General features: G+C 41.0%; 1 protein-coding gene across 1 annotated transcript; it reads left to right on the forward strand.

The window, feature by feature from the left end:
* Nucleotides 1-26428, forward strand: lrrc45 (leucine rich repeat containing 45). The gene is made up of 18 exons (XM_012876248.3): nucleotides 1-100; nucleotides 1566-1881; nucleotides 4357-4418; nucleotides 4496-4566; nucleotides 7397-7575; nucleotides 7806-7934; nucleotides 8790-8902; nucleotides 9368-9426; nucleotides 9647-9724; nucleotides 13697-13832; nucleotides 14539-14616; nucleotides 16095-16206; nucleotides 16297-16367; nucleotides 16815-16907; nucleotides 17109-17201; nucleotides 17284-17457; nucleotides 20558-20705; nucleotides 24916-26428. Exons 2-18 carry the CDS (start codon nucleotides 1653-1655, stop codon nucleotides 25113-25115), a joined length of 2025 nt encoding a protein of 674 aa, XP_012731702.2. The 5' UTR covers nucleotides 1-100; nucleotides 1566-1652; the 3' UTR covers nucleotides 25116-26428.
* Nucleotides 26429-26923: the final 495 nt, after the last annotated feature.

A 26923-nucleotide genomic window follows, 5' to 3' on the forward strand; every position in this document is an offset into this window, starting at 1 on the left:
GTCTGAGTTCATTTCCTAGTTACTCGTTCGCTTGTTTTCTGTTAGCTTCTGTGTCTAAAATAGCAGTTTTCTGTTAGATAGGGGGTTTCTGGCCGCTGAGGTTGGTCGTGTTTTATTGTTCTTCTTGTTAATCTGTAGAATAGCGCTGTGTTTGCCAGGATAACGTCACTGTACGTGTTTCACGGTGTCAACGCTGTCAGTTTATTGTGACTGCAGCAGTTACATTCAAAACTTGAGCTGCATCAATGAAGACCCTGGTGGTGATGGCTTTTTTTTTTATAGAATGTGATGAAATATTCAGAACCTTCCGGGGTAGAGTTCAGATTTGTTTACTGCGAAAAATGAGAAGATCCTACACTTTACCTATGGTTCCACAAATTTAGCACATGTATAGCACCCGCATAGTTGAACATGGGAACCTCACTGGTTTTATGTTTCTTTCCTATCTGGGTCCCACTTAGCCCCCACAGTGAATCTAACCTGTATAGACACTCTAACATGTTGTTCAGTTCAGTTTCCTTCCTGTTGATGATACTAATGCCTCTGAAAGGATATTTTTTTATGGTGTTTTATGTGTAAAGCTGGACTTTTCTTGTTTCAATATCAAGGGTGCTGTTTGTTATACCTTTAAATGTTACATTTTAGCCTATAACCATATACTTGCAAATGGCAGTATATATTTTTTACAAATCAAAATTTGTAAACCGTGTCACACAAAAAGTATTCACCACCCTCTTGGCATTTGTCATGTTTTGTTAATTCACAACCTGAAATTAAAATGGTTTGCTTGAGATGTTGCTGTACAGAACATGTCTTCAACTTTGAAGATGGCTTATTGGGACGTAACGATGTTCATGATGAGGCTTTGGATCAGTCTCTCTATTAGCTTGTCACATCTGGCCTCTGGCGTTTCTGCCTATTCCTCAAAGCTCCACGTTGGATGGTTTTCAGTTGTGAACAGCGAATTTCAAGTCTAATCACAGATTCTGAGTTCTGGGCTTTGACTAGTGGGGATGGTGTTCTTGGGGTGATGGGATGTGTTGGGTTTGTGCCAGATAGTGTTTTTCAGCTTTAGTCTCATCTGACCAGAGCACCTTCCACCAACCATACATTTGAGGAGTCGCCCACATGCCGTTTTGGCAAACTCCAAACATTCCTTCTTGTTTTTAATATTCAGTAATGTTTTTTTTTCCTGACCACTCCTCCATATAGACTGTTGTGGGTCATTGCAACAGCAAACAGGCTTAAATCAGAGGCCACTGCACTGTCGTTCAGTTCTTTCTGAAAACCTTTCAATACCTAACCAGGAGTCTTTGTCAATTCTGGTGGCTCACACTTGAGTAACCTGCAGTTGGAGCGCTGCTGTTTTTAAGGAGGATGGACCTCCATGTCCATGAACCACAAGAATTGACAAAAATGCTTGGATAGGTTTCAAAGCGTTTTCAGAAAAACTGAGCGAAAGCCTGGTTGCCTTCGATTTAAGCCTGTTTGCTGTTGAAGGAGCAGTTCCTTTCCAAAAATGTCAGTGCTGAAAATTGAGTAATTTCTGTCTCCTTTTGTTTTAGCTAATGCTCGGTTCCTCGAAGGCAGAAGGAGAAGGAAGAAGTTAAAGCTTTGGCCGGCTCTGACAAAAATCACTCTGGTGCTCCAGCATGGAAGATTTCAGATGGATGTACCTCCAGCTGTGTAAGGAGGGAGGCGTGGAGCCCCAGGAGAATGTTGTGACTCAACTCCAGGAGAGCAAGAATGCTCACAGTTCCAGGTTGGACCTGGGTGGACACAGCCTGTCCACAGATACCTGCATTATTCTGGGCAGGGCCTTCCAGAAGGATACTGTCTTCACAGAGGTCTCGCTTAGTGACTGCATGCTCACTGAAGAAGGTATGGAAGCTTTTCAATCATGTTGTAAAACAGGGTGTTGCACTCCAGTCCTCCAGAGCCAGTGTCCTGCTTATTTTAGATGTTTCTTTGGTCCAACACACCACAGTAGGGATGCACCGATATACAAATTTGGGCCGATATCGATTTCCGATATTAATATAGCTGTTATGTCCAATTATTATATTTACCGATGTGTAAACGTTTGTACCGACTGAAAACTAAATAATTAAAACATTGGTCGATACCGATGTTAATGCTGATATATCATGCATCCCTACACCAGAGTCAGATGAATTATTTATTAATTTGCCCCTCCATAACTTGGTGACATGCTGAGAGGCTGGATCCCCTGTGTTGGAGCAGGGACACTGTAACCGTGTATGCCGAACCAGCAAGATCTGCCGAGTCATGCGTCCCACATCTGGGGCAACTTCAGTTCAGTTTAATTTTCTTTATATACTGTTGCACCAGTTCACAATGCCTTGAATCACCGTCAGGCTCCCTGCCAGTGGTTGGTGCCTTGACCCACTGGTGCATTGGTGGTTCTTGGTGTCCAGAGTTGGGTGCTCAGTGCGTGTTGACTGCTTTGCTGGGCCTGAGCTCCCTCGCTCTGTCGGTGCCCTGCTGAAAGGTGCTGTGCCATTGGGCCTTGGGTCTCTGGGCCCATGGCTGGATCTGCTCTGGCTTAGCTGGTTGCCAGGGCTCGTCACTGCACTGCCCAGGGGCTTCAGCACTGTGGCTGCTGGGGGTCTCCTGGGGCTCTCCTTAGTTCTTCTCTGGGATGGGGGAGGCAGCTATTCCTGTGTTGGTCCCTCTTGGGCTTCTTTGCTCTGGGGGTCTTTTCAGGCATCTGGGGTTCTGGTTTCCCTGGTGTCTGCCTCGATGCTCTAGGGGGTGGGACTTTGGCTCCTCACAACCATTATTGAGCATTTTCCTTATGGATAAACCTTACGTACACAAGTGCACTCTCACAAACATCCACAGGTGCTTACAGATTCACTTCTATACAGATAAATTCTATCATTAGCGTTGGCTGTCACTTTATCCATCCATCCATCCATCCATCCATTATCTCTGTCTCTGCAGGTGTAGAAACAGACTCTGAGGATGTTATCTTGCACTCTTTTTCCTCTAATCTATTTTCTCACCATTTCTCCTTTGTAATGTTTTCCTTCATCTTTTCTTCTTCCTTTCTTTCTCTTTCGCCTTTCTGTTTATCCATTGAACCTGAAATAAGCCCACAATAAGTATCAAAGCAGCAGTATCAAAAGGTGCACTATAATGAAAGCATTAATGTCCCACTTGTATAGGTAAATCTGTGGTGCTCTGTTTGGCATTAAGACAGCAATTCTTAACGCTACACTGCCAGACAGGACACGTTCAAAACAAAACAAAACAAAAAACTAAGCAAATTCTGTTTGAAACCCATCAGGTTGCATCAAGTCTTTGACTTGACTCTGATTCCAGGGTCTCAGAGTCAGATTAATCTTATTGACTTGGTGTTTTATCATGCTGTTTTTACTATTATGACGGTTTATTGTAATGTATGCTATAGTGCTGGGCTCAGTACCATTTTAAAAAGAGGAATGTTCTTAAATGGGCTTTTTAAATAATAAAAAGTTAAAGATGGATCGATTTCATTAAGATTGAGGTTAAAGGAGGACAATGGACTATAGAAGTCCATTACTGTAACTAAGTTCAGTGACTTTTTACAGATCTTAACTTGACAAATATGAACGGTGGCATTTATAAATGCAAGGAAATGAAACACCAAATGAATGTGAACCATTTGCCTTTGTTTTTTCGGTGATTGTTTCATGACAGGACGTATTTTAATCAGTAAAATACTTGACTGGTATCATATCTCTGGCTGCCCTTCTGACAGTCACTAATCTGTACGACAGCTGTTAGAGCATTAGAAAACAACATATGACATCTGAGAATGTTCTTTTTCTAATTCTTTGCTCGGCTGTTCCAGTTTATGACGTTTCTGATAGTCAGTTCTCTTAATTTTGTTGTTAAAGTACATTCTTACTTTGGGGTAGCTTGAGGGGGAGGTGAGAGAAAAGCAGCGATATGTTCTGGAGAGAAGAGGAAAAATGTCTGTTGACGTGAGCTAGGATACTTTTGCGTGAATTAGATGGAGGCAGTTGAAACTGTTAAACTGCAAGGAGTATCTATTGGAGGAGGAGGAGGAGGAGGTAAGTACCTGGTGTCAGCTCTCCAGAGGAACACATAGTTCAATGAAGAAGAGAGTGCTGATGGAGGTAGGGGGTAGATAGAAATGTGTGTGGTGGATATTCTGTAACAGCTTAAGAGTGAAAGGCAAGGTATTGTCTACAAGATGACAGTGAGAACTGTTGTGATGTAATGTTCAGAGATGGTGGCAGTAGCATAAAGGCAGCAATCAATCCATCTTATGCAGCTTTGAACTATAAATGCCTGTGTAACAGTCTGCATCTTCTTGGCTTTCAGGTACCAAAATGCTTCTGGCTGGGCTGTTTCACAACACATCAGTTAAATGTCTGGATCTAAAGGTAAGCCCATTTAAAACCAGACTCAGGCAGAAACATTTTGAAATGTTTTATCTAAAGTTTCTGAAAACTGTTTCCAGGGAAACAACCTCAGATCTACAGGAGCTGAAGTGCTGGGAAAGCTGTTGGGATGTAACAAGACACTGCGCAGGTGAGTTTGTCCCTCTGTTTGATTGGCTGTCAAATAAGTCAGAAGTTGCTTCTTTATAAAAAAATAATCTTTTGTCATATTGAAAAAATTTAATGTTTAGTGATGTTTTCTTGTGGTTTTCATTAAAATGTTCACCAAGTGTAGCTGCCGATCAGATCCGTGTGAAGTTGAGTTTATTTATTTAGAAAGCATCCTTCACAGAAAAAAAATCATAAAGTGCTCTGACAGTCAATAAACTGAAATCTTTAAATTAAAATACACATAAATTAAATGATACAAGAAATCCAACCTCTTCAGGTTGGAGAATGTTTGATTAAGAATGTCTGCTGCGTCCCTCGTCCCTCTGTTGAGGGGCACCCTGAGCAGGGTGTCAAGCTCCAGCCTGGAGGGCTGGTGTCCTGCAACTTGTAGAAGTAATCAAATAATTAGCTCCGTAAGGGAACACTGTAGAACTGAAGTTCATGCTGAAGAGGTAATTCAGCCATATGATTCAGATGTGTTTGACTAGGGACCGTCTAAAAGTTTCTTAACAATATGTTCAATAATAGCATGTTCAACAGGGGAGGAGACTAAACTGCAGTAATAGTATCCACTATGCAGGAGTTTTTTTTTTTGTTTTTTTTAATGATGCTGATGTCCGTAAAATTTAAATTGGGAAGGACAACAATGAGTGGAAAGAAGATGAAATAATAGAAGAACAATAGCTTAAACTGATAGATCTCATTCAAGCCGGCAAAATCAAGATCTCTGGTCTAGAAGAAGGGCAAAGAAACCCACAGATTCCACTTTTCCATTGTGGGAACACCTATGCCCACCCTGTCTGAGAAGACGATCAAGATCTTGGGGAAGTTCTTTTCACTGACTGGCCTACTAGAAAAATTCAAGATGTGGGTGTACCAAAATGAAATTCTGCTAAAAAAAACTGTGGCCACTGCTCCTTTACAAGTTTCCAGTTACCACCGTCTCAGCTCTGGAAGTGTTAGCCTCTACCTAAGGAGATGGGTAGGACTATTGAGGAGCCTGAGCAACTTCGCCCTCTATGGAAACTCCTGTAAACGTTTACTGTCTTTGAAGACCATTGAGGAAGAGTTCAAGGTTTTGTGTGCAAGGGAGGTGCTGCAATACTATGAGTGAGCAGAACCTAAATTACCTGGAGCAGGGATAGCCATGAAGACCGGCTGGAAATGGAGAGCTGAGGCTGCTGTAGAACTGGCAGAGTCACAGTTACGACAGGAAGTACTGGTGGGAACAGTAGCCAGAGGGAGGGCTGGTCTAGGAACCACCTTAACCCTCCACTTGTCATTGCAAAGGGAAAACTGCCAAGGTTACAGGTCCAGAATGAAGTAAAAAAAAGGCGTTGAGGAAGCATATTTCCGCCCCCAGACAAATTAAAAAAACTCCATCAATGTGGCCAAGCGTACGCGGGAACGGGAGGGGAGGGGAGGGGAGGGGAGGGGTTGTGTTCAGCATGGGGGAAGCAGCCGCTAGCCTGATTTGCCATATTGAATCATGGAGAGTGAGCAGAGATATGCTGGTAGTTACGCCACGGTCAATTCTTTTGAGGTGGAGGAGCTTCGTTCAAAATCATAACAACCCAACATCACTAATCAGATCACTTGTGGTTTTTAGATAAATATTTCTACTTAGCAAATACATAAATCACTGGTAGTTGTAATAGAGAAACAGAAATCCAACTGACCCAGACACATTCTCATGCATTATATTTTTACATTGCGCTGGGTTAGATAGATTTGAAAGAAATTCATTACTTAAATCTGCTTTAGTTGCCATCTTTGGACAAGAGTCTTTAAACATAAACTTCTTAATCAATCACTTAATCTGGATGCCATTAAACTGGCCTCTGGTAATAAAGTAGAAAACCTTGGTGTGTTTTTTGACCAGGACATGTCATTTAAATCCCTTATTAAACAGGTTCCCAGGGTTTCCTTTTTTTTCTCCTACTGTTCTCCAATTTGCATTGTTTGTTGTTATTTAAACTTTTTACTTTTTGTTCTCTGTTATTTTTTTTCTTCATAGTAGGTACACCTGGACTGTGTTCTGTTAGCTGTGACATCATCCAGGGGAGGCAGATCATCCATTATTACCATATAACATAGAAAGGATTCCTGTATCAATGTGTGCTTCTGTGTTTGTTGTGTCTCTGCTCTGTCTTCTCTATCCCCAGCTGGTCGAGGCAGATGAACGTTCACACTGAGCCTGGTTCTGCTGGAGGTTTTCCTTCTTGTCAAACGAGAGTTTTCTTCTCCTCTGTCACTGTCAGTCAACTAAATTCAACTAAATGTTAGTTCAGTGACTGACAGGAAAGAGAAATCTTTAAACATTTTCCCTTTCTGCAGTAGATGCAGAAGATTGTAAGAAAAACATCTGACTACATTTCAATTGACTAATATTCCTTATTCATCACTATCTGTAGGGTGAGAGCAGATTTGACACTTTTTTTTAAGTTTTCTTTGGAACATCATTTTAAGAGCTCCCAATGCAACTTAAATAAAAGCTATTTGCAGAATTTAGAGCCGTAATAATTTTATTAATACTATTACTATAACTGCATTTAAAATAGTGCTATACCTAATACTAAAACAGCAGCCTTTCTGACATAAGGGTTTAATTTGTTATAGCTTATAATAATGCTAGTGATATAAATGGAAGTTTAAACAAATAATGTCCTTTAGAGAACCTTATGGAAAAAACTGGGATTTATAGGATTTCCATTATTTTGATTGAGATGAAGTCGCTGCAGTTTCAGGAGTGAAGTAAAGAACCCGTTGATGACGTGATAATGATGAGACGATGTTGTGAATGTTTACAGGCTGGTTTTGGAGTGGAATGCTCTGGGGGTGTGGGAAGAATCCTTTTCACTGTTTTGTGATGGGTTGGCATCCAACCAGACGTTGACACAACTGGACCTGCGCAATAATCAGATCAACCACCACGGAGCATCTGAGCTCGCTCTGGCCCTGAGACACAACAGCGCCCTGGAGGAGCTAGGTGAAGTGCAACAAGCCTTATGATGGAAGCACATGACTTCTGATCAGTTCATACAAGGAGAGAGAAACCCTGGAGAGTGAAAGAGTTGTTAGGTCTGCTCAGACATCAGCTTATTCTTTAAATGTCACCGGAGTTCAAAGAAAGCTTTATTTCTTTTTGTTGCGCTAGGGTAGTTTTACCTCTATGCTATCATTGATGTGACTAATGATACTCCACTCTCACTTTTCCAGACCTAAGGTGGAACAATATTGGTCTGCTGGGTGGGAGGTCCCTGCTAGAGGCACTGCAGAAAAACAAGAGCATAGTTCAGCTTGAGATGGCAGGGAACAACATCCCCAGTGATATACTCAAAGCACTTGGTAAGTCTTTTCACACATCCACTGATGTATGTGCTGAAAGTCACCTGGGACTGTGTCATTGAATTTGTGTTTCAGTTTCCCCTAAAATGATGCAAAAACGTCATTCATAAATGTCATTAATAAAAGTATGTTGCCACATTCAGCATTGCAAGTGCGTGCTTATTTAGTTTTTGGTATGCTACAAATGCAGTGTTACCCAAATCAGCCATAAATCAAGACTGCAGTAATGACCAGGATAGTGTTTAGGAGTTTGTTTCCATCACTGAGCAGCACCATTTTAAAGCCAGTTCGCTCAGTAATATAACAATATGATCAAAAACTCAGACAATGCGTCAATCTCTTTACCAAGTCTTCTGTGATAGGAGGCCTGATGGTCCAAATCTTATTTTACCTTTTTACCTAAATTTTTACCAGAATAATGCTTTGGTTTGGATCCACAAAATTGTGAAATGACAGAAACACTCAGTATTGAGACAACTTTTGAAATAGGAAGTCTCATTCTTGGTCTTTACAGTTAAGTCCAAAACTATTCACACCTCTGGCAGAATTATGTTTAAGATAATCTTATATTATGACCAACATGTTTCTTCTGACTGGAAGTTGTATTAATGTTTTTGGAGCTGCCCAGCCAGAGTTCTGACCTGAATCTGATTGAAAATCTTTGTATAGGGAGCTAAAGATTAGGGTGATGGTCAGGAGTCCTAACAACGTCAAAGACTTGGAGCTCATCACCAAAGATAAATTATCAAAATATCAAGAAAACACACAAAACCTTTATGTTTTAGAAGAAATATTAAAAAAAGATTTCATCATGACTCGTGTGGCTAATTTGGTGAACATTTTGGACCCTTTTAGAGCAGACCACAGGGAACAACACAGAAAGAGAGTTCACCTTAAGAGAAAGCCGCAACAAGACCCATGTCCTCAGCAGAGAGATCCAAACCCTGAAGGAGGAAAAGGGTCGGCAGGTAACCTTAAAAATCAAACTTTAGTGAGCTGATATATGTTCAGTTTCGTTAATTGTAGACCCAGCTGGACAAAAGCTAAGAACCTTACATACGCTCTTCCTCTGTGTTATCCATGCACTTAATTAGTTACTCAGCACCTTTAGTTTCTTTACAGTTTGAGGTTATAGTCTTTTATGACTATAACCTATAGTCATATTCTCCAATGAATGCATCCAGATAAAGTGGAGTTTATTGTCCTGCTAAAGGACAGGTTTACATGTGAACTGATGAAACCAGCTTTCCAACCACTCACAGCTTGGGAAAGACTACTCATACCACAACTATTCTCAGTTTGGAAGACTGTAATATCCTGGTCAGGAATTCTATCCAATGAGTTTAATCAGAGGCAGAAATATAAAGTATTTACCAAATTACTGCAGTGTTGTACATTCATTTTAGTGACTGGTTGTCCTAACTGTCCTTCAGTTCCTCAATCTGATGGAGACTATAGACAGGCAGAGGGAGGAGATGGGACGCTCCACATGGTGAATTCATTTCCTTTGTATAATCACTAGCTGTTGCCATAGTTTTAAAGCTGATGTGCCAAACCTCCTTTAAACATTAATATTTTCTCTTTAAATGAGATGAACCTTGGAAGATATCAAATGTGTTTATGTAGCCAGTTTTATATTTGTTAACTACTGCATGAACATGATGAACCTGCTGTCTCTGCAAATATGACACATTTACCTCATCTGATGTTAGGTCAACCTCTGCTCAGATTGGTCAGCTCCAAGAAGCTCTGAATGAGAGGAAGTCAGCCATCAACTCTCTCACGGCCAAGTAATTCTTTCATCTTCTTTCTTGCTAAACTCAGATGTTATTCCTTCTGAAGGGGGCAGGATTAGCTTCTGAGACCAAGGGCAAGACTTGCTTTCTTTTGAGCAGAACACTCAGAGCTCAAATATTTTCTTCATGGAATCCTGGAAAAAATGTTCACCAGTTCAGTTCTATTTAAACACTAACATCAAACCATTGACTATAATCCTCACTGGGTTGCATGGAGCTGGTCCTTTTTTTAGCAGTCTGTAGTTACTGGGGACAGTTCCATCATCACACAGGGCGAGGCACAACGTCCAGCATCTGATCTGCTGAACCAATAAGTCTGCTCTGTTTCCACCAGCAAACTGTGCTGATTCTATCTTTATTTTGTATAATATCAGAATGTCAGACTTGGGCTTCCACTCAGATTTTTTTTTAACTGTAGTGATGTGGGGTGGGGGGTAATGACGTTATCATCTAATTTAATCTAAGAAGCTTTTGCCAAGATAAATAAGTGATTAAGACAGTAATTAAATGTGTTTGGAACTACAAATGACATTTATGAAATTATTTATGAATTTAAATACATTGCCTGAATCCACACTACCTAAAACAAACTGTACCAAAAAGACAGTTATCAGAGGCACCCAGAGTGAACGAGTTGAATAAGTGATTGAAGCTGTATGTAAATCAAACTCAGGGAATTAATTTATTTCAGAGTCAAAATAGACTACTTTAAAACCTTATATTTGACCTTATATTTGGGGGAGTGCTGGCTTAGTGGTTAGAGCAGCGCGCTTGCACTCAGAGAAGGATGCAAGTACCCGGTTCGATCCCCAGTGCCTGCAGTCTGGGTCCCTGAGCAAGACCCTTAACCCCAGAACACTTCCCCCACTGCTCCCCTAGGGGATGGGTTAAAAGCAGAGATACCACATTTCATTGCTTGTACTTGTGACAGTGCAATGACAATAAAATTGATTTCTATTCTATTTTTCTATATTTACTTCATATTTATTACCTGCTTTGTAATCCAGGGCGGGATCACTGGCACTTTTGTGCATACATTATTAATTGGGAAATGGAGCCCCGGACCCAGCCCCCCCACCCCAATGCCAGCCTAGTTGACCCATGAGCCCATCCACCTGGAGATGGGGCCGACACGGTCCGAATGGGCCAGCCAATCAGAGCCAACCCCATGAACCATACTTAAAGGTATATAGCCACCTTATATGCTTTTAAAAAAAGACCAAAAACCGTTTGATCACGATAAAATAAGGTAATATACACCAAGCCTCCATCCTGTTGGTGTTTTGATCATTTGATGGTGCCAAAAAATAATTTGCTCTTGGGCGCGATTAACAAATATAAACAGATGTGGCAACATCTAGAACTATCATAATGGCGGTTTGCTTAATTTATAAATCAATTGTAAATAATGCCGGACAGAGCCTGACCCTCTGCAATGCCTTACAGTAAAACAGCAGCTCGGTAAGATCGAAGACCAACTATTATTAATTTAATAAACCAATCTACAAACACTTTAAGAGCCTCATATCAGAACGTTTACTCAAGTCAGTCAACTCTGTGATCACATCTGAGCCTCAGCAAGTTTAGGGTCTGCTTCAGTGGACACCAACGATCACATTGTATTCCCAGAAACATTCCAGGCTTTTCCCTCTTGGAATCATATTTTCTATGTTTTTTTTTCCACTGGATCTTGGACCATTCTTCCTTCTTTCACTGGGAGATGCTCATAGCCGTTAGCTGCTTCCCTGTTTTAACCCCTGCTGTTCATGCGCAGTACGTACTTCAGTTACCATCGTAAATAAACACGAAAGGCTTTGTTTACTAACAAATTGAGCAAAAAAAAAAGCATAAAACACAAAATAACAACTAATACGCCAGCAGGACGTGATAATCTTTCTAAAAACTTTGTATGCAACCAGAGTGACCTAACGATTTATAACTAAAAAAGTCAGATAATGTGGCTATGCACCTTTAAGCCCTTTTTCTTTTGTTGTATCCTAAAGGTGTGGTTCATGGTTTGTAAACAGTGAAGTTATATTTCGGTTTGACCCACTCCGGTAATGGTGGTCCTTAATTATAATGTTGTCACTCTTCAATTAACCTTGACTTCCTCTGAGAAAAACCTTCTCATTTTTCCTTGTTCTCTGCCAATCACTGAAGAGCAATGTGTTGACGTCAAAGCTCTACTCGAGTCAGCTCAGTTTGACCCTGCTGTTGAGCAGAGCTGGAGAAACCCAGGCTGGCTCTGGAAAAAAAAAAACCTGTTACTGAAATGCTCGCAAAGTGGGCGGAGCCAAGTAGAACACGCCAAACCAAGTTGGTGGAAACGGGGCTTTTGGTAGATCAAATTGGGCTTCCATCAGACCTTTTAGTTGATCTCAGGGTGGTAAGAACTTGTGTTGATGATGGATTGAAAGGCTGAACTGAAAGGGGCTACTATATTCAACATACACAGCAAGGTGGGTTAGGGCTGGACGATAAGTCCATAAGTGCGACCTATACAGGCCACATTCTTTTCAGCGACAAGAGGCTGTCCTATAGGAACTATTCCAAATAAGGAGTACTCTTTTAGAGTTGTTTCAATCATGCAATCACAAACTTAAATATTGCAACATACTAACTTAAGCCTGTATAGCCTGAGATGGAGCTCATGTTTTGTGCATTGCATAGTGAGGTTGACTTGGTGGGCCTTTCATTCACACATTTTCCTCTTTTAAATAGTTTTTCTCATGGTAGAATAACGGTCTTAAGCTTGTTTAGGAATGGCCTATTAACTCCTCCCAGATTGATTGGCAAAAACAATTGCTTCCCTTGGGTCCTCACTGATGGCATTCCTCCTTGGCATTATATTAACGCACAGATTTGAGTTTAGCAAACCACTGCTTTTATAGAGGTGAGACATTTGCTGTTGACCAGATTTGTTCAGTTAGCAGCATCTGGCAGCTACTTTCCCATTTAAATCCTGGGAAACCAGCATGGCTGTTTTTTGGTTTTATCACACATATATTTCTTTTTCTATTTCTATGTCCCCTTTTCTTTTTATAAATAAGCATGAGCTAGTCTGTGTGGGCGCTGCACAGTGGCGCACACAGGGCAAGGGTTTGAGTCCTACCCTTGCTTTCTGCATGGAGTTTGCATGTTGTCCCTGTGCATTCTCTCTGGGTACTCCGGCTTCCTCCCACAGTCCAAAAACATGACTGTTAGGTTTATTGGCCTCTCTAAATTCTCCTTAGGTGTAAGTGTGTGTGAGAATGGTTGTTTGTCCTGTTTGTCTCTGTGTTGCCCTGCGATAGACTGGCGACCTGTCCAGGGTGTACCCCGCCTCTCGCCCATAGAGATAGGCACCAGCACCCCTCCCGACCCCACAAGGGATGGATGGATGGATGGATGGATGGATGGATGGATGGATGGATGGATGGATGGATGGATGGATGGATGGATGGATGGATGGATGGTCTATGTAGTGTGTGTTTTCTACACTTAAGGTTGAATTTGGATTTTTTTCAGATTATTTTGATTTAGTCCTGATAGATAAAGGTTTACCTTGACTGAAGGTAATATTGAGTTCCCAATTAGCCAATTCACATAGAAATCCGAGTAGAAATCATCTCCTCCCCACCACCATGTATAACAGTTATGATGAGGTGTTTGTGTGTGTCATGTGCACACTGACACACACTTATTGCTTAAGTAAAGTTAACAATCAAAGTCATCAATGGGATACACAGACGTTTTTCTCAGCTATCTTTGCGGAGCTCGCAGCTTTTTTTTAGATATTGACATCAATGTTGTGCAGACTCCAAAGATATTTAGTTGCCTATGATGGATGGTGAGAAGAAGCTTTTTACACTGACAGTGAAGAAGCTGCATTTGATTGACTGAACTGATTACGTGTGTTTTACAGTGCTAATAACAGGTTGATTGAGACGGTGCAGTGTTGACAGTGGTTCTGTTGGAATAACGTAGGTTGCAGATGACAGAAGCAGCCCTGGCCCTCTCAGAGCAGAAAAGCCAAAGTATGGGAGAGCTACTGTCTAGAATGAAGGCTGAGAATGAAGAACAGAAGGAAGAACAGAGCAGGCTGAGAAAGAAGAAGGAAGAGGTACGTTAAAACATTGACTTGGGAAAAAACTAGAGCTTTTTTCTAATTATTTCACAGTAGTGCCTTAAAGCAGAGCTTTACCTGCTGCTGCATGATAGAGCAATAGACGATGTGCTGAGCGCAGTGTGTCTGTTTAAAGGGCCGTGCATATTCATTTATGCTCCTTGAACTTTGCCAGATTTTTCACATTATGACTAACTTTTGTCTATGCTGTAGAAATTAATTTAGCAAATAAAAATCTTAAAAGCAAAGCATGCCTCTGCCCCTCTTAAGTAAAAAAAAATTGTAAAACCACCTTTCCCTGTAATTACCACTAAAATATGTATGAAGTGTGTTTTGAAATGTGTCCCTACCAGCTTTTTTACATCTAGGTTTTTGCTCAGACTTTGTCTAAAATAGCTCAAGCTCAGTCAAATTGGAAATAGTAAACAAAACAGGACAAATAATGCTAGATTGTCCACAGGATCTTCTTTCCAGGTTGAAGTAACAGAACTCCAAATAAGTCTCAGTTGGATTTAGGTCTGTGCTTTGACTAGGTCATTCTAACATATGAATATCTAACCAATCTGTTGCTGTTCTGAATGCATGTTTAGGGTTTTTTTTTCACCATATATGTATGTACTTATTGTCTCAGGCTAAACAGGACGTTGTAAAAGTCTTAGACTTGCCATGATCTTCTATCACTTTTTCTCTTCTTTACATCAAGGAAAATTCACTCAGAGAAGGAAAGCTCCACAGAGAGATCCAAAACCTGATGGAAACCAACGGCCAACTCAGGAATAAAGTATGCTCCCTGCTTGTCAAGTGTCATGTGACTTTAACTTTGTACACCAGTTGCATTATAAGATCTGTTTCACACAGTGGGGAAATAAGTATTTGGTTCCTTGCTGATTTCCTAAGTTTTTGTGCTTGCAAACAAAAGAACATTCTGTAAATTTATGGTGGTTTAATTTTTAGACAGTCAAAAAATCTAAAACAAATTCAGGAAAAATGTCCTTACATAAAAGTTTTAAATCCGTTTGTGTCATTGTGTCATTGAGTGCAACAAGTGTTTGGTCTCTTTCAACAGAACCACAGTTCTGGCTGTCACAGAGTAGTTATGTTCCCATAATGCTCATAAATAAACCAGATTATCATGTACAGATACTCCTGACCATAACATTTTATTAGTGAAATGCCCTCTGGTCCATCAGGTAGAAGCTTGACAGCTGTTGCAGCCATAAAATTACCATCCGTCTCTCAGTCTCTGGAACTCCGTACAAAGTCTTAGCTCAACTGGTCAGAGTGATTATGAGAAAGTTGAATCCACAGTTTGTTTCTGACCATCCTCACTATGAAATGTTTATTTCAAGATCGGGAGAGATCGACAACGTACACAAATAAGGACAAACACTGTTTTGTTGGAATAATAATAATGCACACATTTATTGTGCATTACAGAATACAGCACATCAAAACAACAAGCTCTTCACACACGCAAAGTAGCAAGCATTAAAGCAACAAGCTTTCAAACAGGCGTGACGCTCAACAGATTCTCAGAATCAGCCCTTACTGTTGACACGAACTGGGAGCCCTCAGTCCTAGGTTAAGATCAGCGTTCATGATGCCGGTATCCACATGAACTCACAGCAGACTCACCGGGCTGAGGGCAGTCTCCTCTTAATATACTTGTAAACAAAGAGTCAGATGTGGAGCGAGAGTGGCAATGCTTCCCAAAGCATGTTTCCAAAACAGAAACCGTTCTCAGCATCTCAGCAGTGTGCGAAGCAAAATAATATGAGTGCACTCAGAATACAGCAAATATGAGTAAAAAATAAGGAATACAGAATCAGTCTTTCCCACAACACATTGTAACTCAAAAACAAGTAATATAAGTGAAACAAGTTATATAACTAAGCAGGTTTTCCCATAATACATTGTTAAAGAGCAAAAATAATTCTTTAATATATCACCACTCTAAAGCTTAAAGGTGGAAACATTATGGGGCTAACTGGCCCTGAATGGGGTCATTTATAGGAAACCTAAGATGAGAACACTAAAGATAGCTCACGGAGGAGTCTACCAAGAACCAACCAATTTTTTACTTTTATGTTCTTTATTCTTCCTAACATTTCCTTAAAATTCTGTCTCTTAAAAGGAAACTACCATCAAATGTACAGGTTGTGCTTTGTTTGTTAGTGTGCATACTTAGAAAACCGGCAGCAGAGTAAATACTTAGTTGCCATAGCGCATGCGATCGCGTTAGTAATATATGTCTGTTAGGTGGATGAGCTGGAATGCAGGTCTAAGGCTCAGCAGCAGCAGATCTTTGAGCTGAAGCAGGAGCTCGCCAACAGCACAACAGAGCTCAAGATGCGACTAACAAAGGCAGAAGGTACCACTAACTTTCAAGACTGTAACAGCTCATAGAGGCCATTTTTTTCTCAGAGAAATACCCAGCTGATATCCTCTCTGTGTTTGGCAGATCGTCTAGAATCAGAAAAGCGAAGGTCCAAGCAAGCCCTGGAGGACATGGAAAGTCTTCGCCATAAAGAGGTGCTCTGTCATCTTGTCAGCATTCACCCTAAACCCCATCATCACCAGAATTACACAAAACAAAACCTACATTTAGTCACAGCTGAACCTATTGATAACATGTAATTCAGAGTTTATCTGGTAAAGGAAGTGTGGTGATAGCTTTGAAGATCTGAGAAGATCTGATCCAAGAGCTGATCCGGCTACCTTCCACCTCAGTACAGGGCACCTTCTTGTGTAGAATAGTTACTATTGTTCTTTTTATTCTTGACATGACTGTAGATTGGTTACATGTTTAAAAGTGGTTTATATATTACTCTTATATTGGTGCCACCCAGGACATTAACATGATGCTTAAACATCTGAAGGATTATGTGGCTCATCCAATATGGTCAAATTACGCTTGGTTGGATCTCTTAAAATGTCGATAAGAACTTTTTAATCTGGTACAACTACATTTTCATGTAGGTGGAGCACATCAGTCGGAATCTAGAAGAAAGTGAGAAAGTACTGCAGGAACGTATCTTCAAACTGGAGACACAGAGGATCCAACTGGAAGAGGTCAGGATTCCTGCTTGCTCTTCTAATCTTACTGTCAAGTAGCAGGAGATCAAAATCTGCTCACCAGCTTGACAATATTTGACATCAACTCATTTAAACTTTTTTTTTTTTATCTGCATGCCTTTTTTACAATGTAAAATAACAACCCAATCCGTGAAATAGCCCATGTGGGTTTACACAGATTATGTCTCTTTGCTGTAGGAGCTGTGTAGAACTAAAGCAGCATGTGTGACAGAGCGGGCCCATGCAGAGGAGGAACTGGGAAAAGTACGAGCTCAAATGCGCTTGGAGGAGGTAGGTTAAAACGTCTGAACATGAGGATAAGTCTTTGTTCTCTTCCTACGCTCCAAACATCTCCATTTTTTCATATGAGCAGCAGGAGCGTGTTTCATCCCTGGAGGAGAAGCTCCGCTCTTTGCGTTCGTCCATGCAGGAGATGCAGCTCCACTGCTCCCAGCAGAAACAGACCATCTCTGAGCTGCAGGCAAAGAACAGCCATCAGAGCATCGAAATGGATGGCTTGCGACGCCGGATAGAGGAGCTTCAGCAGGTCAGCACCCAGCAACTGCTTGTTATTCAGCCGTTCTGTCGATGTGTTGTGGTGCCAGTTTATATTCCCAAAAACTAGTTCTGAATTCTTAAATCAGCTTGCTTAAAAGGTATTCATTCATGTTCATAGTTCAATTTAATTTGATCCGTTTATTTATGATAATAGGAATCATTTCAAGCCACTTTACCAAAAAAAATTCAATTCAATCATACAGACAGACTCAGTGGTCTCAGAAGCATTTGAAATGTGGGGAGGGGGGGGTGACACATTGGCTAGGGAAGGAGTGACTAAAATATGGTTTATTAATAATAATAATAATAATAATAATAGATTATAAAGTACTTTTTTGGACACTCAAAGAGGCTTTACAAAAAAATTTAAAAACAGAAAAATACAAATAATCATACTGCAGAGAAGCAAGTTTATATAAGTGGGTTTTGAGATGTGATTTAATGTTCTGTAGTGAGTCTGAGTTCCTGATGGTTTGTGGCAGTGAGTTCCAGAGGGTAGGTCCAGCATCAGCGAAGGCTCGGTTCCCTAAGGTCCGGTGTTTGGTGCGGGTCATGGGTGTGAGGAGGTTGGTGTCTGCAGAACGGAGGGAGCAGGAGGGGCGGTGGGGTTTCAGGAGGTCAGTCAGATATGGAGGGGCCATATTATATTATGAAGAAGCTTGTACTGGTTTTAAGGAGGGGAGACGGAATGGGGTCAAGACGACATTATGAGAATTTCATGTTTATGAGACGTTTGGTGGTGTCTGAGAGGGACAGGGGAGATAAAGAAGTGAAGCTGAGGGATGTAAGGGGGGAAACTGTAGGTACCAGTGGAGAAGTGGAGGAGGTGGATGTCAACAAGCTGTGACTGGTTGGGATTTTTGTATGAAAAGATGTCAGGAAGTCATTGCACTTTTCTATTGTGAATGTGGAAGTAATGTTATCTTGTGGTTTGGTGAGTTTTGTAAATGTAGAAAATAGAGTGAGGGGGTTTGAGGAATTAGAATGGATAAAGTCCGAGTCGAATTTTGAGCGTGTTGACGAAATATTTATAAACTTGGGCATGGACAGTGAGACCAGTTTTTTTATAGAGACGCTCAAGTTTTCTGCCATTCTTTTTGAGTTTGTGGAGTTCAGGGGTATACCATGGGGCTGAGGTGGAAAAATATACTGTAGCTGTTTTAAGAGGGGCTAACTAATTAAGGCAGGAGGAGAGAGTGTGGTTGTAAAAATTGACCACATCAGTGATGGTGGGATCAGAGGGAAGAGAGGAGCTAGAGATTGCAGTGGATAAAGAGGAAGAGAGCCTCTTCACAGCAATTTCACTGGTCTGTTCTCATCTTAACTGCAAATGTTCTCATTTTAACTGCAGTTAGTATAGCATGTTCGATAAAAATATCATCTTTCACCACTTTTGTTTGACACATGTCTGAAGATCAATCATCTATACAGTTACTTCAACCGAACCTCTAGCATAGTCGCACCAATCCTGGTACCAGGGGAGGAACTTAACAATTTTTTATGTCCTGTATGTCCCCAAAGTAAAACAGACATATGTACCCTCAGAAATGTCGGAATCTTAGCTAAATGCTTGGTGATATCACAGTAAATTGGGCAAAAGTCTGGGCTATTTCTGCCCTGCGATGGACTGGCGACCTGTCCAGGTTATACTCCGCCTCTCGCCCATTGACAGCTGGAGATAGACACCAGCACCCCTCTCGAACCCAGCAGCAATAAAGCGTGTTAGAAAATGAATGATGGATGGTCTGGGCTATTTCTTTCTCCTTGTCATAAAGATCTTTTCCAACTGGCGCCACAAAATGCTATTATTTGACTTTTTTCGTCTGGAAACAAATGTTTACAACACCTTACGGGTGTAGCCAAGATGACATGGTTGAACGCGCTCAGCTGACAATACAGCGATCTGATTGGCTGAGCAGCAAAAAACGAATCACGTGACCTCTTGGACCGGAGCGCCATAGTTTAGATTTTTTTCACCTATAACTTATTAATGTGCAAGTGAAAATGTGGGAACATTGGTGTTTTGAGATCACTGCTATGTGTAGCAACTTATGCAAGTGGAAGAAAGTTGCCCCCTGACAGTTCATACGAAAAGTCATCGGACAGATTCTGGCCCATGGCCTCACTCTAACTGTAAGCTTTATCAAAAAGGAAAGTTTTAAGCCTAGTCTTAAAAGTAGAAAGGGTGTCTGGCTAATGGACTAAAATTAGTTCGTTCCACAGGAGGGGACCCTGGTAACTAAAAGATCTGCCTAACATTCTACTTTTAGAACTGCAAGTTCACCACACCACTACTCCGAACGAAGTTCACAACTCAAACATGAGCTAACTGACATTTGTTAAATTCTCCTCTGTTCTTTTTGTTCACATAAATACTCTATACGTTTGTATTTGAATTTCCAAAATATGTTCTCATTCATAAATAATAATGCTCTTATTGTTAAACTGCAAGATGAGTCTGAAATGTTGACTTAAAAGTAGTCGATTGAGACTACATTTCTCATTGCAACCACTTTTAAAGCACTACAAGGTTGGTATTCAGATTCTGTTTACACACTTTAGCTGCCAGAAACTACCCTCATAGAAATGAAAGACAGTTATATGCTGTTAATTCCACTACTTACCTGCATGATGGCCAAAGAAAAAGTTAGAAGTGAAAAATTCTAACAGGGGTAGAGGTGTCACCTCTACTATGGGCATAAATTCCATTTATATATATTTTGTGCTTGTTAATCAGAATGTGTAGTTGTGAAAAAAAATATTCCAAATTGTAAACCAAAATGGCTGCTTTGTCCGGAGTTGCTGCTTGTACAAGGGTCTTAATAACAAACACCATGACAGTTTTCTTTAATAAACTCTTTAAATGGGGTTTTAATGTTTGTTAGCCCTACATCACAGCTCTTTTTCTCCAAGAGTCCCACTGACAGGAGGATACATACCACCAATGCTACTTTTATCACAGATTGAAATAACATCGATATAGATAGTTGATCCACATGTATCAAGTGGTTGTTGATAATCTTTAAATGCATGTGTGTTTGTTGATAGCTTTTTGGTATAGATCCTTTATACATGGCATGTTATTACAGGACCTGTCTGGCAAAGACCAGGAGAAGGTGGCTGAGGTGAGCCGTGTAAGAGTGGAGTTGCAGGAGCAGATTGGACAGTTAGAAGCAGAGAGGACGGCACAAGAGGGACTTAAAGCAAAAATCAGTGCTTTGGAGAGAGAGCTAAAAGGTACGTTGTCCATATTTTTTATGTTGTGCTACATCTACAGTTGCTTTATTCCTCTTGTATTGTGTTTTGGAACCTCAAGAAACTGAACTATTCTGAACATACAGTTTGCTCAAAATGATTCATATTCATGGTAAATTTAGGTTTAAATTAATATTTTTATTTGGGAAACATGTTTCTGCAAGTAACATTAATATTTTGGAGTGGCCTGTCTAGAGTCCTGACATGAATCCGAAGAGAATCTATGGAGGGAGCTAAAGATGTGGGTGTATGTAATGAGACTTTCTAATCTCAAAGGCTTGGAGCTCATCGCTAAAGATCAAAATAGCAAAGGAAACATGGAAAGGGCTTTTTTTTATGAAAATGCAAATATAAGCACTGCTAAAAATAATCCCATACTGTTTATTATCTTTTGAGAGATGCCTGTCTAATTTTCTATCAGAGACAAACTTTCTGGTTGAATAAAATAATCTTAAATCTGCCAGGGGTGTCAATAATTTTCTAACCGGAAAAGGGTAGAGTGCCTCTTCCGGGTGGGGAGGATGTCCTGCCCCTAGTGGAGGAGTTCAAGTATCTTGGGGTCTTGTTCACGAATGAGGGGAAGATAGAGCGGGAGATCGACAGGCGGATTGGTGCAGCGTCTGCTGTGAAGCAGCGCTGTACCGATCCGAAATGAGTTTTCTCCATAGTGTGTCTGGGCTCTCCCTTAGAGATAGGGTGAGGAGCTCAGTCATCCGGGGAGGACTCAGAGTAGAGCCGCTGCTCCTCCACGTCGAGAGGAGCCAGTTGAGGTGGCTCGGGCATCTGGTTAGGATGCCTCCTGGACGCCTCCCTAGTGAGGTGTTCCGGGCACGTCCCACCGGGAGGAGGCCCAGGGGAAGACCCAGGACACGCTGGAGGGACTATGTCTCTCTGCTGGCCTGGGAACGCCTATGGATTCCCCCAGAGGAGCTGGCCCAAGTGGCTGAGGAGAGGGACGTGTGGGCCTCCCTACTGAAGCTGCTGCCCCCGCGACCCGACCCCGGATAAGCGGAAGAAAACGGACGGACGGACGGATTATATATGCACAAATAACAGTGTTGTTACTGAAGGTCCTTTTAAAAAAAAACTTATGTTATCTAACTACTGTTACACCACACAAAGTTTGGGGTATCACACCCCGGCATGACCTGACTAAGCACACCTATAATCACACCTTTAGGCAAATGACGTGATGCAAGATGGATGACCCCATCTTCATGCGTGGGGAGGTGCCGCATTCACACATAAGAGGGAAGTGTCCTGCCAGACAGCTAACATGCCACACCATTAGTAAATTAGTGCTGCCCTCTACAGGAGCGGAGAGGGACAGCCCCATTTGACTGTCATGCACTCTGTGGCACACAGTGTTTTGATTTTTTGGAGTGATATTGCACTCCATAGAAACATCAAGTACAGTTACAGTAGGGCTGGACGATATAGAAAAAAAGCTTATAGATAAATAAAAATGTATATTGATCGATATCGATAATTATTGAAAATATTTAAACCCATATTTTATGTGCAGCTCTGACTGAACATTTTATGATACCGCTAAATGATTTAATTTTAATAAAAAACACAAACACATAATTCCAATTAAATCTTTATTTAACCAACTTTTTTAACCATAACAGAATTTTTTTTAAAGAAAAATAACTTAAGAGACCTGAGTTATGTTATTAAATACTGACTAAGAATAAACTAAAGTGACCAGTAAAATGGCCAAAATAAATATACCAAATAAATAAATAAAATAGACTATTTAGGTAGGTGCTGAGGTCTGAGGTTGTGGCGTGGGAAAACACAGATTGCAGCTCATTTTGCACTGATTCCAGGCACTCGGTGGTCAATTTAGGGAGCGCTGTTAGAGAAAAACTTGCGTCCTGAAACTTTATATCGTGGATCAAGAGTGGCGAGTAGTTGTTTGAAGCCAGGTTTTTCAACTGCAGACAACAGCAGCATATCAATCACTATGAAGCATGTTACTGCATGCGTTATGTCCTTATGTCGCTTGGACGCTTTTTCATTTTATCACAAAAAAGGGAGCCCAGTTTAGCTGCTATACCTGCTTTGTTTTGGAAGAACTTCCAGAAGATGACGCAGAGTCGCGCGGGGCTGCACAGCTCGCACTGCTGCGGGTGTGAGCGGCTTACGTGATGAAACAAGTTGGTTGCGTTACCAGACTTTGTTTTTACCGGTTTCTTGCAAGTTTTACAAATCACTGTGATTTATTTCTGCCAGACTGGCGAACTAGTAAAACCCCGCTTTGGGACAATTTCCTCCGCCGCTACTTGCTGCGACATCTTCACGTGCTCTGTGTTGTGGTTTGAGAGGGCGGCGCTTTGTGACGGTGCCTGGGTCCGCGATTACGATTGGTTGAGAGGAAGTAGTGACTGTAGCATCAACTAATATGATAGGCTGAAAGGAAGGAAGGAAAACTGTTTTTTATGGAACTTTTATCGACCCTATTTTTTCCTATCGCGCCACACGTCTATCGATCGAATTATATTATTGAATTATCGTCCAGCCCTAAGTTACAGAAACATTTTAACATTCTTTGTGGTTCCCTGAGCAACATTTAACACAACCAGACTCTACGCCAGCGTGGAGTTGAGAGGCCAAGGACACCTTTTGTCCAAGAAAGTGGTCCTGTCACTATCTGGGACATCAGAAAGTGTCTGCCATAGATGGCAACACTGGACGTTGATGGCCCTACCAACGTCCAGGCCATCCCTCTCCTCAGTGAGAGCTCTGCACAGCGTGTTGTGTGGAGGATATGGTGCAGTTAGTTTTTTTTCCAACTGGGATGCAGAAAACCTGTATTGCTTAGACGGCTCAGATTAATCAGATGAAGCTGGATTCCTCGACTCGGAGAGCAAGTGCTCTTGCTGTGTCACAGCAGCCTTTCCCAGCACTTTCATTGCAAACTTGACCCGCCGTTCAAGTGTTGAGAGCCAAATCTAGCAGCAAAACGCACAAGCATTCAGGTCTGTCAACACTCTTCTGGTGTGGACAGTCCTGAGGCAGATGGGACATGGGTTGTGCATGAAGGGAGAAACTGCATTCCTGAAGAACAAGGCAAACGGAAGACATTTGCTTCGCTATTTTTTGCTTGTTGATAATCCCAAACCACATTGCTAAAAATAGGAAAAGGCAAGAAGAACAGAACTAAAGCTACACGGGCATTAGTGGCTAACGCCAACAAAAGCAATTAAGCTCACTTTGTAAAAGAGAGGAGCCAGATAGCCCACATTTTGGAAATGGTATTCTCTCCTTTTTTTATGGTATACTCAACGAGGTGAAGAGTGTAAGAACTAAATAATGACTGTGTTGAAAGGTGAATTTAAGGGAAGGTGGGGCCATCCACCTGTCATCACACATAATTTGCCTAAAGACGTGATTATAGGTATCTTCAGTCAGGACATGCGGGGATGTTGTATCCTATACTTTGTATTGTACCAAGTTAGTCGACTCAATGGGAACCAGAAAAGTCTAAGCTAAAGGTCCAGTGCAGGCAGCAAATATTCAGAAGACATTTCCAGGTCTCTTGATCACCTCCTCTCTGGCATCAGTCCTTCAGCAGGTGTCTCCTGAAAAGAACAGTAGAGCACCTGTACACATGGAGTGGCAGCTGAGAAATGGTTCGGGCGTCTCTGAATACTTACTCCACGGACAGAGTGCTAGACTCTGCCTTCCCCTAGTTGTAGGCCTTCCACCCAGCCATGACTGGATCCACTTTTTGTGGCTGCTGCCATTCTCCTGTACCACAGGTGCTGCCTTTCTTGGCTTTTTAACCCCCTTACACCAGGAGTAGAGAGGTCTCCCTTTTTTGCTCCACGTGATACTTTTTAAAGGCTTTTCCTTACCACTGCTCATTGGCCTCCAAGTCACTAAACAAATTCTAAATTTCTTAGGTTGCATGACATCATCATCTTGGCTTCCACAAACTGTATTCCATATTAATCTTACATTATGGAAAGTTCTGACAATGGAGAAAGAAAAGAATGATCTCTCCAATAAGTAGCATGAATGAATGATTTAGTAAATATAAATCATTTAGGTAATTCTAACTAAGCTAAAACCGAAAAAAAGTTAATTCATTTCATGTCAAACAGTTTTTATACAATAAATGGAGATGAAGAAAGTAATATACATCTGTTAAATATAATGCCTATTTTTGTGTTTTTTGTAGTTCTAACAAATAATCACCGGGAAGTTCTCCTTGATAAAGAGAGTGAAAAGTCTTCCATGTTGGAGAAGCTGCGGCTGAAAGAAGTGGAGATTCAGAGGATGAAGGAGGACGAGGCTCAGAGAGCCAGCTATCTACAGAGTGCCATCCTCACCTATGTGCAAGGCTCCCCTCTGGGACAATACAGCAGTCCTAAGAAGTGACTCACTAATACCCTGTGACCACTTTGTGTTGCTCCAGTCAGAGCTGTGCACTGGGTAAAACAACACCTCAGTTAATAGCAAGGACACTGTAACAAGCTGACAGATCAAGCAACTCATTAACACAATCAGTTACAAACAAAAGAAAGCGTTTCCAGTACCAATGAAATGCTGACACATTAGAAGTCAATAACAGCTTGGAAAACGGCGACCTTAATTTTTTACCTCACCAGGGTTCATCCTATCCAGAGAGGTCTTGTGTGTGTTTGGGTGTCTCTGTGTACCTTGGACAGTGGCAAAGTTGTAACTTTAACCAAAATTCGCTGGACAATATTTAGCATTATGATAACGACGGAAGCAGTAGCCACTCAGGGTGTAGCTGAGTAGCTACTGTAATCTGCCTTACAGATTGTTTTAAAAGTGAAAATACATTAAATGTCTGGAATTTTCTGATCTGATGTGTAGCTGATTCAAAGATAAATCCAGAGCTCTGTACTGTCTGTAGGTTTGGTTTTCAGCGTAATAAAGCTGCTTGCTTTCTGCCAAGGTACCCAATGTCTGAGCAGAGCAGGTCTGATTTCAGTCTAAAGGCATAAACTCCAGAGAAAGTATAATGATCATTGTTGTACTAGAAAGCATTTTCATGCTATTTACCCAGATACTCACAAAATGTCATAAAATTTTGTATTTATGTTCTTTTAAATAAAAATACATCCAAAACATTGACTTGAAGACTAAAGTAATATCCCTGCAACGATAGATTGCCTTTTTTAACATTTGAAGTCTGAAAAGTAATCTCAGTTGGGATTCAGTTGCCTTTATTTTAGTTCCTTATTTTCAGAGAAGAGCATTCTAAACACATTTGTATTTGAAAGAGTTAGCTGGAAACTTTCATCTTTGAGACAGTAAAATCTAACACTTTATTGGGAAAGTGGACACTTGGTGTTTTGATTAAATTGGTACACCATCGCTTTAATTATGCAGCAGTGACATTGATATTTGCCAAAATGTACATTTTAGTTTTAGTTTTTCTGCTATATCATTGTGACTGGTCTTTCAGCTCCATTGCTGGAACTCGCACATTCACTTTTAGCATACCTGGGTGGAGTTGCTGAGCAGCTTACACAATTCTTACATTTTTGGAGTAACAACATGATCCCCTGAAGAATATCAGTTGGTTTATATAGAGTTGTTTTATACACAAACTGTATTCTTTTTTTTATCTTCGTATCACAAGGAAATATTTTGTATCTTATTTTTTTCAAATGTATTCCAGTTCTGCTCTGTGAGTTTGTCAATAAAGCCTAAAATGAATATATATTTTGTTCTTCTTTTATTGCAATTGTAGCAATGTTTTAATCTATTTTATACATAGTGATACTGGAAGGAAACCCATTGGATTGGTTGTTTAATATAAAGGATGCTTACATGAATTTTACATTGAGCCTAATTTTCTTTGATGTGTGAAATTAATGTTACATAGAAAATATTCAGAAAAAGTAACTGAATAACTTGAAAATAAATTCCACATAATATGCTGTCCTGTCTTTTTCCCCACGATGTTTATCCCTCGCGCACAGCGCAGAAGTGAAAAGAAGAATTGTTTCCACCCACTTCAACCCGGTATCATTGACAATAAATGATGCTGGGACTGGACAATCCATCCATCCATCCTCATCCGCTTATCCGGGGTCAGCTTCAGTAGGGAGGCCCACACGTCCCTCTCCCCAGCCGCTTGGGCCAGCTCCTCTGGGGGAATCCCAAGGCGTTCCCAGGCCAGCCGAGAAACATAGTCCCTCCAGCGTGTCCTG

Source organism: Fundulus heteroclitus, chromosome 10 (assembly GCF_011125445.2).
Source record: "Fundulus heteroclitus isolate FHET01 chromosome 10, MU-UCD_Fhet_4.1, whole genome shotgun sequence".
In the NCBI taxonomy this organism is placed as follows: Eukaryota; Metazoa; Chordata; class Actinopteri; order Cyprinodontiformes; family Fundulidae; genus Fundulus; species Fundulus heteroclitus.

What these genes read in the sequence shown, in the direction of transcription:
- lrrc45 (XM_012876248.3), top strand. Translation starts at nt 1,653, where the DNA reads ATGGAAGATTTCAGATGGATGTACCTCCAGCTGTGTAAGGAGGGAGGC. An exon ending in TTAAATGTCTGGATCTAAAG is followed by an intron (nt 4,419 to 4,495) that starts GTAAGCCCATTT and finishes AACTGTTTCCAG; the next exon opens with GGAAACAACCTCAGATCTAC. An exon ending in GGATAGAGGAGCTTCAGCAG is followed by an intron (nt 17,458 to 20,557) that starts GTCAGCACCCAG and finishes ATGTTATTACAG; the next exon opens with GACCTGTCTGGCAAAGACCA.